Source organism: Egretta garzetta, unplaced genomic scaffold, assembly GCF_000687185.1.
Source record: "Egretta garzetta isolate BGI_Z169 unplaced genomic scaffold, ASM68718v1 scaffold36, whole genome shotgun sequence".
In the NCBI taxonomy this organism is placed as follows: domain Eukaryota; kingdom Metazoa; phylum Chordata; class Aves; order Pelecaniformes; family Ardeidae; genus Egretta; species Egretta garzetta.
The window spans coordinates 60,262-77,188 of NW_009259975.1; the positions used below are offsets into that span (position 1 = coordinate 60,262).

The 16,927-nt window shown below is 38.8% G+C and overlaps 1 protein-coding gene across 1 annotated transcript in view; it reads right to left on the reverse strand.

Moving 5' to 3' along the window:
* Nucleotides 1-10,726: 10,726 nt before the first annotated feature.
* XKR4 (XK related 4) overlaps nucleotides 10,727-16,927 on the reverse strand; it is an 84,074-nt gene continuing 77,873 nt past the window's right edge. The window contains exon 2 of the mRNA XM_009640344.2: nucleotides 10,727-11,673. Within this exon, the coding sequence (XP_009638639.1) occupies nucleotides 10,727-11,673 (947 nt within the window). The remainder of the gene's footprint in view (nucleotides 11,674-16,927) is intronic.

Below are 16,927 nucleotides of genomic sequence, written 5' to 3' on the forward strand. Positions count from 1 at the left end.
CCTACACAGTAAAGCCCATCTTCTGAGCCTACTTTAAACCTTATGGTTTTTTTGTGGAAGCCATCTGAGATTTATCCTCTGTAAAGAAAATAATTACAAAAAAGTTCTTCGACCTATAATCTATTATAAAGATCTGTGATTTCTAAATGTAACAATCACTGGCATAACAGCCATACAAAATCCTTGTCTCCCAGGCCTTAGTTTGAGACACCTTTATATCTTATTGCTAATAAACAACTGTCAATAGCAACGGAGTTATACCTAAAAAGTATCTTTCGCTGTCTCCCTGTATGTTCCAGTTATTTTGTGACATATCTAGAACTTTCTCACTCAATTTCTTTCGCAGAGGAGAGAGTAATTGCACCATAAATAGTATTTTGGCATTAAGGTTTGCTGGGTTATTTTTTTTTTTTTTTTGCTGTTAAAAGACTCTGCTCCTCCCTTTACTCACTGAAACAGCAGGGGCAGCTTTTCCACAGTGTTACACAAATGTCTCTTAATCCTGACTGGAGGAATAATTTCTTTGCTTTCATGTCTTTTTGATCTCTGGCCTCCATGCTAAGGTTACCAGTGGAGATGTTTCCATAATAAAACATATGTACAGATTGCTCCTTCATATACCTACACGTGCGTCCTGTGCAGACGGACCCGAGGGGGCTGTGGCAGCGCCCTGCTTGAAAACTCCATACCAGGAGGAGGGACAGCCAAGCCATGAGCTCTTGCAACATGCCGTGTTGCTGCGACTGTGTTCCTCTAAGTACCAGAGTTGGGTTAAATATTAAGCCACAACCCGTCCCTACTGATTTTTATAAACTTCCTGCTTATGAAAGGACTTAAATGCTTTGCTGATCATAAGCCTTTCTTTATTCGGAGATCAGGTTTGGCATAGTCAACATTAGATTTTTTTTCCCTTTCTGCTTCACGTCAAAGTAGCTAAAATCCACTTGTGTGTTAAAAGCAATGAATAAAATATTTTCTCCCCTCATTCAAACCAGTTCTTAGTGCTGTTGCTAAATGCAGTACGTATTTAGTTACAGTACTTTCACCAGAATAAACTGTTCCACAACCAGCACAGTCATCTCAGAAATGGAATCATACTGCTGCTGGGTAGAATGACTTTTTGGTTGATAAGGAAATGGATGACCAGAAGGGAATTCGGCCAGCTCCCCATTGACAGTAACTACAGCTGTCTCAGTCCCAGCAATCCTCTTTTAAATACAACTCCTTGCAAGTATAAAACAAATCAAATGGATGAATGGTTCAGAAGATGAATGAGGAAAGCTTAGCTAGGATGAATTTACTTATGTTGCATTTCTTCTAGATCTCTCTTTCCAGTGTGGGAACCTCGCTGAACACAGCTTACAATGGCTTGCTTTTTTTTCCCCCCTAACTGATTAATGTTCGCTCACAGGAGCTTGATTACTGTATTACAAGTCACAAATGTGCAAGATTAAAAATGTCTCTTGAATTAATTAGCTGCAAATCAACTTAAGCAAAGCTTGACAAGTTCCAAGCTGTTCCAATAAAATAAAAAAGGGGGAATCGATAGCAGCCACAAATACACGACAATATGCTGGCACTTTGTGACTATAAATAGTGGCAGCTGCCCTCTCTGCTGACAAAGGAAGATTTTTCATTGTCCGTACAGCGCTGTCTAGAGGCTAAATTCTGCTCAGATCGGTGTGCCAATCTTGCCGATGGCTAAAGCGTTCTCAGTGAAATATCTCCGATCACAGCACGTGCAGACCCTGGCCGACAGGAAGGCTACGTGTGTCCCAAAATGGGAATGCAAGGTACGACGTTGGGAGTCATTAGTGGCTGCTTTTGAACTTCCCCTCTGTAGCTATGGTCGTTGCCTGACCCAGCCACTGCGGCAATTTTAGGTCTATCTGTCCATAAATCAGATCCTGTTGGAAAGTTTTCAAACACTATCCTTAATGCTGAATGGTGACTCAGGTCCGGAACTCAAGGCATACACTTTAGCTTCAATGCAGCAAATGCCTTCACTGGCTAGTGATCTTTTCCTCAGCTTCATCAAATTTAAAATGAATGCCTATCAAACGTTGTCTGAGAAACAATCTGGGATACACAGATAATAATGCAGAACACATACTGAAAAGAGCATCAGTAATTAAAACTTCCAAAATAGCTACTGTGTATTCATGGTACGTTTAAATTGACAGGGGTATTGTTTTCAGATACATGCGTTTGAAATTCATCTTCAGTACATAATCCATGAGCTAGCAGATCTTTCCTTCTGACAGCATGTATCAGGCAACTGCGTATTTGTTGGATAACAAACAGTCTTTAGTGTTCTTCAGACAAAATTCAAGTAAACCATGCTAATTATTGCAGGTTATTTCCTCATAAACTACTGACATTGATAACTGGTATTCAGTGAAACAAATACAACCAACATTAAATGAAACAAAAGGTTTAGTCGGTTTCTTTGCCATCTGCCTATATGCTTTTTTTTTCCTTGATTAACTAAATGTGTTAAATCCTTATTTATTTGGTAAAAATCTTTTTTTTCCCACTCTGTTCTTTTACCAAAATATTTAAGATGATGAAATATAGTGTTAGACATATTTCCTCCACAACTTTTCATTAAAGTACTGTCATAAAACATTGCAAAGCTGTCTCCAATAATGACTGGAATGCGTTTTCCAATGAAGTTCTTTTGTTTTTGTAGTTATCGCTTGATTACCCTTGATGATGATGCTCCTGACGCATTTTTTTAGGCTTAGAATTTAAATAAACTATAAGATTGAATCCTAATAGAATCTCAGGACTCATCGTCATGTGTATACACACACACACAGATACATATATATATAGATATTCATTTGATACTGTAAATTTGCTCCCAAGTATGAGACTGATCCTATTATTTTTATTGTAAGAAAAACAAACACTTTCACAAAGAGTACTCTTTATAGCATGCTCCAAACTGTGGGTACGGAACTTACTTCTTGTGTTCTCCATAACCTGGGCAGTTGGCACACAGCTGTGGTTCAAACGCACCATCCAGAGAAACCCCGCCTGCTCCGCATGCTTCCCTAGGCGGCACAGAGCCTGCTTGCCCTTTGCTCAGCCCAAACTGATCTTTGCTCCGCCGAAGACCCGGGGTCGCAAAGGGAGCACACCACGGGCTCAGGGAGCTACGGATAAGCTACATGGTGTATCTCTGGTGCACACACAAGGTCTGCCTGAGCTCCAACGAGAAACCTGGTAGACGTGGCCAGAGTAGCACACAGTGCATGAATAGGCCTGATTCAAGGCAGCGCGTAGAGATTCAGGCTTTGTCACAGTGCTAACCATGTTCATACAGCTTTTGGTCAGGCTGGAAGGTGAGCAGAGTGATTTTGCATCTGCCCCAGTTTTTTACTGTAGACATTACTCTGGCTGGGCGCAGAAGATGGCACTGGACATGCGCAACAGCTTCAGAGTCCTCAGCACTAAGGGGACTGAATATATCAAAATACTAGAAGTATGTCTACATTGCACAGGATAACCTTTCAGTTTTGCACAAAGAGGAAGAACAGCCTCAAAATAAAGAGGGAGGGAGCATGCCCTTCTCCTCAGTAGCGTGCAGCCCTATAGCCTTCCCCTGAGAGATAGTAGCTAGATATATGAATCATTGCTAGCTGAAGAGATAACTGAGCCAGGCTCTCCCCTTGGTCTCTGCTTACCACAAATCTGCTGCTGTAAAAGCAGCCATGGGTATTTTTGTGCAAAGCTCTGTCTGGTAGCACCCCAGAGGACCTGAGTCCTTCAGGTAAGATGGGCAGAAGAATACCTGCTGAGGGGACCCTGGCAGGCTTAGGTGCGATAGGAGCTGAGCTACTCTGTGCCGTGAAGACTGAGGTGTTTCTGACCAAGTCCGGGAGCCAAATTTTAGGTGCTTGAACGTCTAGCATAAAAAGTTCAGGAGCTCCTGGTTAGTGCAGTTTGGAGGATCACAGTTATTAGCCTGGGGACCCTGATGTGCCTGTGCGGATCTCTGCACGCGTGCCACAGCATGCCAGGTATCTGGTCCCTGCACACGATGACTCTCATCCAGCCCATGCACGTGGTTTTCCTCTCTGTGGGCTCTTTGGTGCATGAGGTGGGGGAGAGAGTGCTGGATGAAGCCCAGGCCTTGCCCCAAGCGGGCTCGTAGCACCCAAGCACAGCCTACACCTTGCCTTAGCACTACATTACATCTCTGAAAGCTCTTCTAGATATTCAGCTAGCGGCTTGTTTTACCTCGAGGAACGCACATATCAGTGAACTTCTGTTTTGCAGTACCTTTTACACGCTAGACGGCTGAGCGGGCACACCTATTTCACACTAGCAATGCCTCTGGGAGGTTTAGTTCACTGCAAAAAAAACCCCAAAAAACCCAAACCCAATGCTTTGTTAAAAGGATGTGGACTTTCCTACAGCCGAACAGATCTTGTGTAGGAAAGCTGTTGGCATGCCTAGGGCTACAGCATGCCTAGAAGTAAGATCCAGAAGTAATTACTTCCAAAGATATCTGAAATAAGAGGCTGAAAGCTACAGATACGGAAAATATTTGTATCCATAGCAGTCATGTGTTTGTTTCTATGAATGTAGCATCTAGTTAGATTGACAAATCCATTGCATTTTTAAGTTTATCCCAACCATTCCTGGAAACGAGATTTTTGGTTACACTTTGATGTTTCTTGGCTGTTTTTATTTTACAGTGCCTTGCATGTAGAAGTTTAGATTTGACCTTTCTATTAGGTGGTGACTTATCTCACAATTTCTTGTAAATCTCTATCAATGAATACTCCATCTATAACTGTTGTAATTATACACAAGCTTCTCTCTTACCTCTCTAGCTCATGCAAATCGCCCCATAAATGTGCTGAAGAGGAATTTTTCCCCTGCATCTTGCGTATCTGTCCTCTTTGCTCCAGGACTCAGAGTAAGCATGTGGCTTACTAACGGGTATATAAGATCCTCTGCATAAGAATTAGATGCTAAGCATTCAGAACAAAACGCAAGTAGAGGAGGCAAGCTTACATGTTTAGAAAAAGTTCCTTTTAATGAATGCACTGGACAGCAACTGGCTTTTGTAAGGATTGCTGGAAATGACTGGTTTCAGAGACATTTTCAAAGTCTCCTTAAAAGGATGACAAAACGGCAACTCGGTCAAAATGGGTATATATTTAAATGTTTGAACTAAAAAGGAAAGAAGAAGAAATGTTTTGATTCATGCTGAGTTAGCACTAAGTTCAGAGTGTGTATTTCGGTCTGAGCCAAGTGACATTCAGGCTCTTTGGTATGAAGCAGATCTCCAGCCCCTAGGAAGTGAAGACTTTCAGTACCATGGTCTGAATTCATGCAGTTAATTCACTCAAAGCCAGGAGCCTGATTTTCTCATACTCGTACCAGTGTAACTGTGAAGAAATCCCACCAAACACCTGCAGCGAGGTCACTACGGTAAAACAAATGGTCCCAGGGGACCCCTCGTGTGTTAAAAAGCTTTGCCCATGATCTGTAGATCAGTGACGCTATTCCCCTAACCTTGCATGAGCGAGGCTTTACAAGGTCATCCCTGCCTCTCCTGTAAGGAAATCTGCTCATACCAGACGTGAGAAATCATCTCAGAAGCAGATCACTCAGCAAGCTGCAGCTAAGTGAAAACGATGATGGAATTTGTTTCAAAAAAATCACTATATGTGAATTGCAGTAAGCTGTTGTGGTTTTTTTAAGTCCCAGATTTAAAAGAATCTGTTCTCATTTTACATTTTATCTGTTTTATCAGCATAAAGAGGAATGGATTCAATGCCATAATGAAAAGACATAATTCTATATACAATCAAGGGAGGGTTTAATAACGTAATGTCTCTGGTATATAAATGGCTGTTTGCCACTTACTCCATTTGGCTTTCTGCTGAGAGCATGGGCTTCATGAGAGCTAGACTAATTGCTACAATTAGCAAAATTAAATGGCTTATTGTGTATTTAGACAATTCTTCCCCAATTCTGCATTGTTATACTACAGAATTAGTAATTACAGTGTTGGGCTTGTAAATTCATGGACACGTGTTGTGATTATTTTCATCATGCACCTCTTGTAGGGACTCAACCTAAATAAACTCATTTAGATGGATGCACAAATGCAATTTACTCTGCTTCCCGCCATGCACAGGAGCAAGAGAGGCAGCAGTAGGACCCCAGCAATCTGCTGAAGTCTTTTCCTTGGCATTGTGGAGGCAGTGCAGGGGGTGCAGAGTAAATCACAGCATCTCAGTCACTCCGGATTGCATGACTCCAGGGATGGAGCGGAGGAAGGGCAGTGTCTTTGGGAGCTGAATCCCTGGCAGAGCCAACTAAAACTAAGTACAGTGCCACTTCTAAGGCTCTTAAGGAGTTGTATGATCAAATCACACACTGCAAAATTGTTTAATTTGGGTTCTAAAAAAGCCAACAGGCTAGTTGCGAATATTTGCTGGCCATAAAAAGAAAATTAATATATTGTGTGATTGGGTTGTCCCTTTCCAAATAAAGCGGCACTCGTACTTTTAGTACCACTCACAAATTGCTCTTTTGGGGGGATAATGATATATTGCCTAGGCTATCACATACTTTAAACAAATTTGGGTTTAATAGCTATTCACCATGTATTAAAAATTGCACCTCCAATAAACTTTTAATTTACCTCCTCTGCTTAAAAGTTTACAAAATCAGGCAGCCGAGGCCTAACATTTAATTTTGGAAGAAAAATTTTCTCAAATGTTATAGAAATTAATTAATAGGAAATTTGATGATTTGCCAATGAAACTAGTGTTTACATGCCATCAAGCCCATATAACCCAAGCACAGACACATTGTTCTAGCACACGAAGCATATTTAAACTGACGTAAACAAAAGTGGAAATTGTTTTTTTCATTATTAAATCTGCATGAAAAAGTATAGCACACATTTTCAAAGAATTCATTTTTTAAAAAAAGATTATCTTATTATAGAACAAATTTCTTTTAAAATAAGACAAAAGGTTTATCTTACATTTTTTAATGTTTTCTGAATGAACATGGGTAAGCATTACCTCTCCTTTATCTGATTAGAGTAGTGAATACTACTTAAATTATCTTTTCTGTAACATACAAATCCACAACTCTTGAAATTTAAGGATCAAATCTTTAACCAGGTAAGTTACTGTTAAATCTGATGGCAAATTTGTTTGATTCATTAGAACAATGTTTACATGACTCTTACTTCTAACAAAGAGATGTGATTGCTTTTCTTTACCAGAACATAATTATGAACTTTTTTATTTTCATGTTCTTCTGGAATGAAATTTAAAAGACCTGATTTTTTTTGTTATTTCAAAAGCAGAAGTTAATTTTTTTTTTACTTTTTTTTTTTTTTTTTGCTATTGCTGTCTTAATTGAACTTCATTAATAGATCTTAAAACTGTCTGTGGTAAAAAGAATAGTGCATATTGATTATTAACTGTCCGTAAGGCCATCATAGGATTTCAATGTGGACTATATTTAATCTTGAATAACTTCTATAAAAAATTCTTATAGCTTTTAATGTGACTCTTCACAGCAAAGCAGATTAGGAAACTGTCCATGTAGTCATCTGAGAGTTAAGATTTCAACGGCCATCCTGTTGCCAGTGCAAATATCACTGACATTACGAACATAACAGAGCAAGATTTTGGAGAGCAAATTCTGACTTGGTATAAAATGACTTCTCCCCCTTCCTCAAGCAGCCAGATTGAATTCTGAAGACAAGCTGTGTATATGAGCTGCCACGTATGGCGCTGTGCACTCAGACCCTGCAGTATTTTGCTTAAGATAAATTTACAAACATTAAAAAAAATTTAAAATGCTGGGAGAGTAAAGAAAGCAAATGCTAGATATTAAAAACCACATGGATAAATAATGCCTCTGGGTCCTTCCTTCCAAAACCAAACAAGAGCAAATCAAACAAACTCATCCCAAACCCTCTTCAGAACCCTTGCAAGGCAAGCGCTGGTCCAGACCGTAACCCTTTAAATTCTGTACGAAGCAATGTTTCTTCGATTCTGTAAGCCCTGACCAAAGGGCTTAAGAGTGCTGCCTGCTGTGCCTCACTCATGCTAGAATTTCTGAGTTGTTAAAGCAGCAGCAAACACATCGAACCATTTCCAAAAGAATCCCTCTCATCTCAGATTACAAAGCTTACCATTTGCCTTGTTTGTAAAGAAAACCAGCAACTTCCTTATGCAAGCTAGCGTTTGATTCTGGAGTGAAGGCTCTACTGAATTTGTCAGGACAAAGGACTTGCTCCCAAAATCTTTTTTGAGTGGTTCTCACAATGGTATAATTTCTGACAAAATATGAGTGCTTTTCTCTGAATAATCAGCTATATCTCCATGGAGGGAAGGGCAGTCACTTTGTACAAAGCTTCAGGTTCGGACTATCAAAGAATTATTTTATTTAAAAAAATTATTATAGAGGCAGTTGGCCACTGTTTAATTTGAAAATACCTAAGAAACCCTTGAAGCACGGGTGTTTTCTGATCTGTGTAAAGTTCCCTCTGACTTGCAGATTCCTGCACTTCCACAGATGTTTTGTTTTGAGGAACTCGCCCCAGCAAAGAACAACAGGTATCGAACATTTCACTGATAAAAAAAGTCAACATTAAAAATGGCTAATCGAACGCATACAAAGAAACATAGGCTGTGTAACCTCGGCCATTTCGTAGTACAAATATTCATAACAGGAAGGAAAGACTGACATTTACCCAGCAGCATGTACAGCAGTGACTACACGGGGTATACCTGACAGCGGAGGTTACAATACCAATCATCAGGTCGTCTCCATCCTGACAATGCCATTTACAACAGTAACTCTTCAGTTCTGCTTCGCTCTCCTAAAACGGATGGAAATAGTTATAGCAAATTGTTTCTAATGGAATCGCTTGGTGCCTTTACAAGCCACTTACATTTGAAGCAGGATCCACGGTTTATAGAGTATTCTAAAAGTACCCATGTAGGCTTTCATATGGCATTACACTGCAAAACAAATCCATAATGTGTGAAAACCAGGTTTATATCAACCTGCAGAAGCCAGTTGATAAAATTCATGGACCAATTCTTAAAATCTAAGCTATAAAGAGAATGAAATGTATTAAAAGATTTGAGGTTTATAAAAAGTAACCTTTTTATACCATATTTTTACTTTACAAAAATATTGAAATAATTCATGAGTTTTTCACTCTGCACCAGCTTTAAAAAAAATACTATCAAATTTTGACTTGCACCTTTAATGCATCTGAAAGCACCATCAGGGGATACTTTTAACATAAAGGAGGATACCATTGACTAGATTTAGGGAGGTATTTAAAACCCAAAAGCTTGCAGCCAAAGCACTCTATTACAAGAGATTCAACGCAATTTTTAGACGTATCTGGACACAAGTCTTGAACAGGCAGAAGAGGGTCTTCCACAAAACTTGCTTATATTCTACTTCAGTGAATATACTTACTAAGTGGTGGCTGAAAGCCTTTAAAAGACATCGCTTTCACCTTGGGTGGGAAAAATCAGAGCTGTCTCTATACGTTGAGAACTTGATCGGTCTTTCCTGCTTTTTGTTCTGGTAGGGCTCGTGCCACTCGTTATCTGTCCCTCCGGCAATATCAACCTCGCGGTTATACAATGTTTGGCACTAGAAGGGTATGGCATGTCACAGTCTCTTGTCACCCCTGCATACATTCACACACTGAATCATGCGTTCTCAGTCCTGAAACAGAGAAGTTTCAGTGTGTTCATCTCCTCGTAGTTTCTTCCGAAATATCTGAATGGGGTCCTCCAAAAAGTTTAGAATACGAAAACTATACTTCCCTGTTCTTTTACATATATATATATATATTTTTGCAAATTGAACACTGAATCATGATTATCATTTAATTTACATCACTACGTGCTAGAGCTCCTTATTTCTCCTGAAAACCAGAAGTGAGCTGCATAGGATTTCTGTTGAAAGTAACATAAAGAACTTAACCTGCATTTAAAAAGACTTTGAAATTCCACAGAAAACAAACAGTTCTGGTAGTATTCATGTTTATGACCTAATTAATCAGAATTTAGTTTATTTTCCATTGACAGCCTTACAAACATGATGATGTACCTTTTTAATTAAGAACTATTTTGCAAACCTATTCTAACCTGAAAGGTTGATTTATGGGAGTGTTGAAGACTACTATGTGCCTATTTTTTCCCCAGAAAACAGTTTTCATAACAGCAACGCTGAGTGCTACAGTTTTGTTATTTTCGAAAAGGTTTTGTTCGTGTGTTTGTTTGCTTTTGCCATTGACTATGCAAATATCACTCATTCGTTTCTAAAATAAAATGCACTACTGGCTAAAGTCGAAAGCTATGGTCAGAGCCTCCCTACTGGTTTGATTGTAAGAACCGTGCAGTCAGAGTTTCGTAGCAGCAAGGAGCCGTGGGTGCGTTTCCCCAGCTGAAGTAACTGATCTGCATGTGTGGGTCAGGGTTTGGGTGGTTTTGAGGCTTTCAGGTGATGCTGCTGAATCAGTCTCCTGCAGACAGACTGCACACAGTGGATCAAATGATAATCATGATGATAGCCAGACTAAGAACACTACAGCTTGCTGCTCTGCTTGTACTACGCAGTTTAGTTATTCCTACAGCCCTACTGTCAACCCTTAATTTGGACTGTACCATCGGAGCTTCTTCAAGCTGTGTTTTTGTTTTGTTTACAATGTGGTTTCATATTCCAAGCGCTCCTGGATAAGGGCATCATCTTTATACTGTAGCCGTGGAGGAGCAGGGGAACATTCAAACGCTAAGATCGCCTTCCTCAGGCTCCTGTCCAACACGTGTCTCTCCCAGGCTGGATACCTGTTCCTGAACAGATCGATTTTAATGACAGACTCCTCAATCCTTGGTGGCCGGGATGACGGTGTGGACGGTGCAGTGGGTCTCACCTGAAACACAGGCACACACCCATCCCTCTCCGCGAATTTTTGATCCCGCTCGCTCGTGACACTCCGGTTGTTGGAGATGGACCGTAGAGTGTTTGTCGCCACTTCTGGGGGTAGGGTGAAGGCAGCGGCAGGGTCCTCACAAGCACAGCTTGGCGACTGCCCAAACCTTGGTCCGTTGGGGTGAAAGAAGGCATAGTACATTAGCATAAAAACAATGCCCGTTAAAAAGCTGCTGAACACTACACACAGTGCTGGTATGGCAAATGCATCAGAGATTGGTGGGGCCTTGTACAGATACCAGAGAGCACTCAAGGCGGTGTTTTCTAAAAGGATCACAAAATAGTAAATGAAAAGCCTACAGCGTGTCCTTCCTTCCTTGACATTGAACCAGCTGAAGATATAGATTATCCCAACAACCATGTCGAAAACTATCTCCTCCCATTTAGTGATGCAAAACTCTGTCTCGCAGTGGACGATCCAGAAGGTCATGATGCACCAGTGCAGCACGATGAAGATCCCAAAGTACAGCTGGAAAACCGAGGCAAACAGAGCAAAAGTAATAACCCTTGCTGCAATTGTGAAGAAATGCCAGCAAAACTGGATTATAACAGCCATATAACTGATGGGCTTCTTGTCATCACGGGAGTCACGAAGGGCCTTTTGGTAGGAAGCCAAAGCCCAAGCCAGGGATACAAGAGATGCTGCAGCGGTAAGACCTAGGAGGAAACAGGAGATGCAGTTAAGGCATAATTGGTATATCAGCACTTAGTTGAAACCAGTGAGATCCTCGCTGCTTTAAATGCGCTCTTCGCTACTCACATAATGAAATCTCCTACTTCTCCTTCAGCTCAGCCAGCACTGAGAAATGGGCCTCCACTGCTGAGATTTCATTCCCCTTATAAGCCCGCCGGCCTGTTGGATACACACGAGCAAGCGGCCAGCCAACTATGCTCTGAAACGCTTCTCCAGCAATTGTGTCTTGACACAAATGCATTAATTCCCATCTTTGAGCAAGCTGGGAATAGGTGTCAGCCGTGTGATTTAACAGGACCCACCACAGTTATTGTTTTAAAGAAAGAATATGAATTTTTCAATTATGATAAGTCATTAAAGAAGCCTAATATAAAGCAACCAAGTCTTTCGAATTAAAATACCAGCATCCTATACACATAAACTAAATCAATAACAATGTAATAATAAATCTATATTTTCAAAATAAATTAATGTAACTCTTGTTACATCAAAGTTTAAACTAACTGCCTTACCCTTGCTGAGGGAAAATTATTGCCCATTTTGCTACTTCCACCACTTTTAAATAGAATTTTAGTAAATAGGAAGTGTCAAGACTTTATTTCCGTCCATTTGGAAATTAAATTAATCTCAGAAATGTTGGAATTTTCTGCTAAATTAAAATTCTAAGTATAGATGCTCCTAAAGCGGGGAATTATGACTTGATGTTCACATAGCCATTCTGTCTCCCATAGATCACAGAATTGCCTCTTTATAAGGCCCTGAACTACAATATTTCTGGAAAACCTGTCAAATACTTTTCACAAAAAGAAATCAATATAAAAATATTCCTCATGACATTTTCAACCTTTTTTTTTGTTAAAATAATTCCTATTCATTTGAAAACACAAAACCCATAAACACATTTTTAAAAAAACCTTTCTGTGCTTATTTTGAATGTGTATTATTCTCTTTTCCTCAAGTGAGTTTGATTGTTGTTGGTAGGTAAACTTAAAAAACAGTTGCTTTGCAAGTGAATCTAGTTTTTAAACTATTCTGTTACTTCCATACACTACCACAAAAATACCTTACATTCCCATTTAAGAAGTGATATAGTTCAGCATAATTATTCAAATGCTTAATACTTACATAGCATTCTGTTAGAAATGAAGGATAATTCTTCTTTACTGGAAGATTAATTTTTATTTACTTATGACTCATAACAAGCTGCTTTTGATGGAAATGGGAATTCAATTGAAATGTAAAAAACCAGCCTTTTAAGTCTATTTATTATTTAAATAAAATTGCAATAAATATGTTGTATACAGTGGAAAAATATATCAAATATTTTATACTTAAAACTGGCTTATTACCAAAGCAAATTTTATGTACAGTTAATGAATGAATTCATAAGTCTCAACATCCCAGACTGAGAATTTATTCATAGATGATTTAAAAACAATGATGTTTCAGCTTACTCTATTTCTAAGCAGTTCCTTAACTTTGAACTAGTTATTGAAGTAAATCAAACTGAAATTAAGAAAACATTTCTTTTGCCTGATGTTAAAAGCTGTTTAATTATTTGAACAACCTTTGGTTCTGGATGCATAAACAGTATTTTTCTTTCCTGTTCAATAGCTTTCTTTAGAACGTAACCATCAAGAATATATTACTTACATTTTTATAAATTTTATGCAAATTTTGTTAATACAGAGTGGTAAGTTTAAGCCTAAATGCATGTTGCTATTCACTTTTGAAAAAAAAGTTTATTTTAAAACAGAAAAATGTAGGTTATGGATATAATACCTGATTCTGAAGGGAAAAAAAAAATCTATTTAAGCAATCCACCTGGCTTAAGACACTAAGCTTTTGCTCAGTAAGTAGTACAGAGGGATTCATTGCTTTCAGGAGGGATTGCATTTGCCAGTGTCTTTCCCTCAGTCACTGGCAGGGTGCTAATTATGTTGTGAGCGCCCATGAATTCAAAAAACCTTTGTTTTAAACCCCAAAATAATAATAAACAATCAGCAGAAACATAGAACAAACGTAGGATTCCAGGGAGAATTTTTAATAAAACGTCATCATTTTTCTTCCCACGCAGATGCCTGGATGCCAAAATACCAATGTTACTTCTGGAATCCTCCTTCATGGAGGGAATAAACTATCAGTGATGCAGTCAGGAAGGAGACATGGTATAAATTGTTATTTTCATTTCTGACATGTATATTTGCTTTTCGTGCTGGGCTGCCTTTCAGTGACCGTTATCTCTGGAGATAACACTAACAGCTGAAAACCTAAGTTCTCATTCTCCTGTAAGAATGTTTTAAGTATTGAGAAACCACAGTTCATTTCCCTTATGAAATTAAAAGTTTGGAAAGGTAGATGAATAGGATAAAGGATAAGAGAATCTTTCAATACAAATGAGCCATCCTGAGCAAGAGCTCAAAAATAGCATTATCAGCACAGGAAAGAATAATGTGAGAGCGAAATCCATGTACGTTCTTTGCAAATCTAACTTTAATGACCTCAAATGCTCCCCAGAGGTTTGTAGAGATATCATCAGTTTTGCATTAGGCGGTGCAAAATCATTCAATAACGCACACAGACTGTTCCAAATAAAATGTTAAAATTCATAGGAATTTCCAGTGTTCTAATGCTAATTAATTCATAGTCATTGTCTGGGACAGAAAGAAGCAAGTACAATAGCAATGTAATTCTGTTATTTAAATAGTCATTAATACAGAAACATCCTTTGCTTTTACAGAACAAACTGAGGGATGCTGGCAAACAGGAGAGAAAAGGAGACAAGGGAACTTACAAAAGGGGAGAACTGCCAGTTAAGGTATTTTGTATCTACTCTTCTGCTATTGGCAATAGCGTTAGGGGTATGGAATTAAGATAAGGCTAAATGCTTCATGGGCACCATCCATTTTTCTTTATTGATGAGACCAAGCAGTAAAGAATTATTAAAAGTATAATTAATAATGAGAGCAATAATGTAAAAGTGACGCAAATGGCAGTTTGCTAATAAAGAAATGTCACTATGTAAATAATTCACTGGGAATGGTTAGAGATAAAGGGAACTACCGTAGCACTGAATGGCTAATTCATTAATTAGAACAGATCGATGCATTTGCTGAGTATGCATTCGTAGAAACCTCTTTATCCATATTTCAAAAGAAGAATGAAAATAAATTTCTATTACTAGCAAAACAAAACTTTAAAGGCACTAACATGGCACCAGGAAAAAAAGAATAGAATGTCCTATAGACCTAATGGAAAACAAAGAACTTGTACCAATGCAGGTACAGGAAGGCTCATTTGCCATTTGTTAATGAACAGGGAAGGTTGGACTGGGCTCTGGGGAGCCACCAGTCATGAAGAACAAGCACCAGCTTTCCCACTTGCTCAGCTTCAGCCTCCACACTGACTCTTTGGGTGCCGCAGCAGCTTTCCAGTGTATTTGACAGTCTTGTATATCAGAGTCATGTATTTAAGGTCTTGATCTTGGGAATTAAGATGAACTAGCCAATCTCAGTGAATATATAGTCAAGAAACTATAAGCTCATCTGTTGAAAATCCATGGAAGCAGGAATTCTGTAAAATGGCCTTGGGAAACATGCAAGTATGTTCCTGTTTCTTCCTTTTCTAAAGCTGAACCTTCACATTTTTTCCGCTATATACAATTTGGTCTCTAAAGTTCTGTCCTGAAGAGTAAAGAAATACAGGCTTTGCATAGGAAAAAGATCACTTCACATATTGCATCAGGCAAATGATGCTTTTGTTTGTTTCTAAAATGGACACCTGAAAAACTCTGCATAGCAATTAGTTAGGAGTGTGCCTACCCACCTCTAGCCTTCGTAGCTTAGCCCATTGGTGATAGTCTCAGTAGTGGACTAGCCAATAATGCATGGTATTAGGACAACTTTCTGTCAGGAATTAATAAGAATCTGTTTGGAGTGAAAAATACAATTTAACTTCTTTTATTCTGTTATCTGTTTGCATTACTTAATTATATTGTTTGTATACAGGAACGACAACTTTGTAATTACAGATGAAATTCAGATGTCCTTAAGATAGTGCACTTCCTGTCTGAAAACAAAGAACAGAATTGCCTCGATTGAATTATAATTTTAACTTCCTTCCTTAGAAATGATTCATTTCTCCATTTATAAGAGATGATCTTGCATTTTATAGAGCGTGGCATATCTGTACTGGTACTTTAAATATAATACATACTACACTGCACCAAGCTACAGCTCATTAGAGACAAGATAAAAAACCCACAAACATTAATTTCACAAATGAAAGTAAACATATATGAGGGAAAAGAGAATGCATGCAGAGATGGATACACTCGCAAGTATAATATTATTTCAGGGAAGCAAGCTCGAATAGCTACAGGAGAGCCAATGAAGTTCTTCTCAGCTGTATTCATGAGAAATCTGACTGAAATGTCCATTAGCAATCCAAATAGAATTGCTCACAACAGATAAGAGTTTTCTGTATCACATCTCTGCTTGGCAAATCACAACTTAATTGTATCCTGCTGACGCCACTGCCTTTGCATTATGGTTCTCCCAAACATGCACAATTTATTTAACTTTGAGGAAAGCAATTCAATGCCTAAACAACATATATGATTTACTAGTTTGTATTTTTCTCCCTCTCCCACAAAATAATCTCTAGACTGGGGTGTAACTGAAAAAAATCTGGCTCTCATTCTCATACTAATTTTATCTTAGTCCCGATTTGTACTTGAGAAAGTAAAGGCATATTCAGGTCCGTAAACTACTTTTTTTTCTAATCACATCAGTCCATAAATCTTATATAGAATAACTGCAGAACACCTCAGGTCAGCTGAAAAACCTACAAATAAACGAACTGAGCAGAGAAAGTGCTCCTTGACTTGATTTCAGAAATCAAACTCCTGCCAAGGCTTCTGTCCCTCCTTCATCCTCCTTTTTAAACTTGTACTCACCTCATCATTCCCAGGACTAAATTCATGTAAAAGCAGGAATACCAAATGCAGCAGGACATCTGGGCATGACAACATTGCCTGGGATCTGGAACCACGAACCATTTTTCAAGAAAGCCTATTTTTACGAGCTTCCTACCCAGCTGGAAAAGTGACATTATATGGATCCAAGCTTCCAGGTGCTTCTCTGAACCAAAGCCAAGGATCTCTCACATTCATAGTCCCCCTTAGTCCTGTAGGAAATAGTATATCATGACGGCATT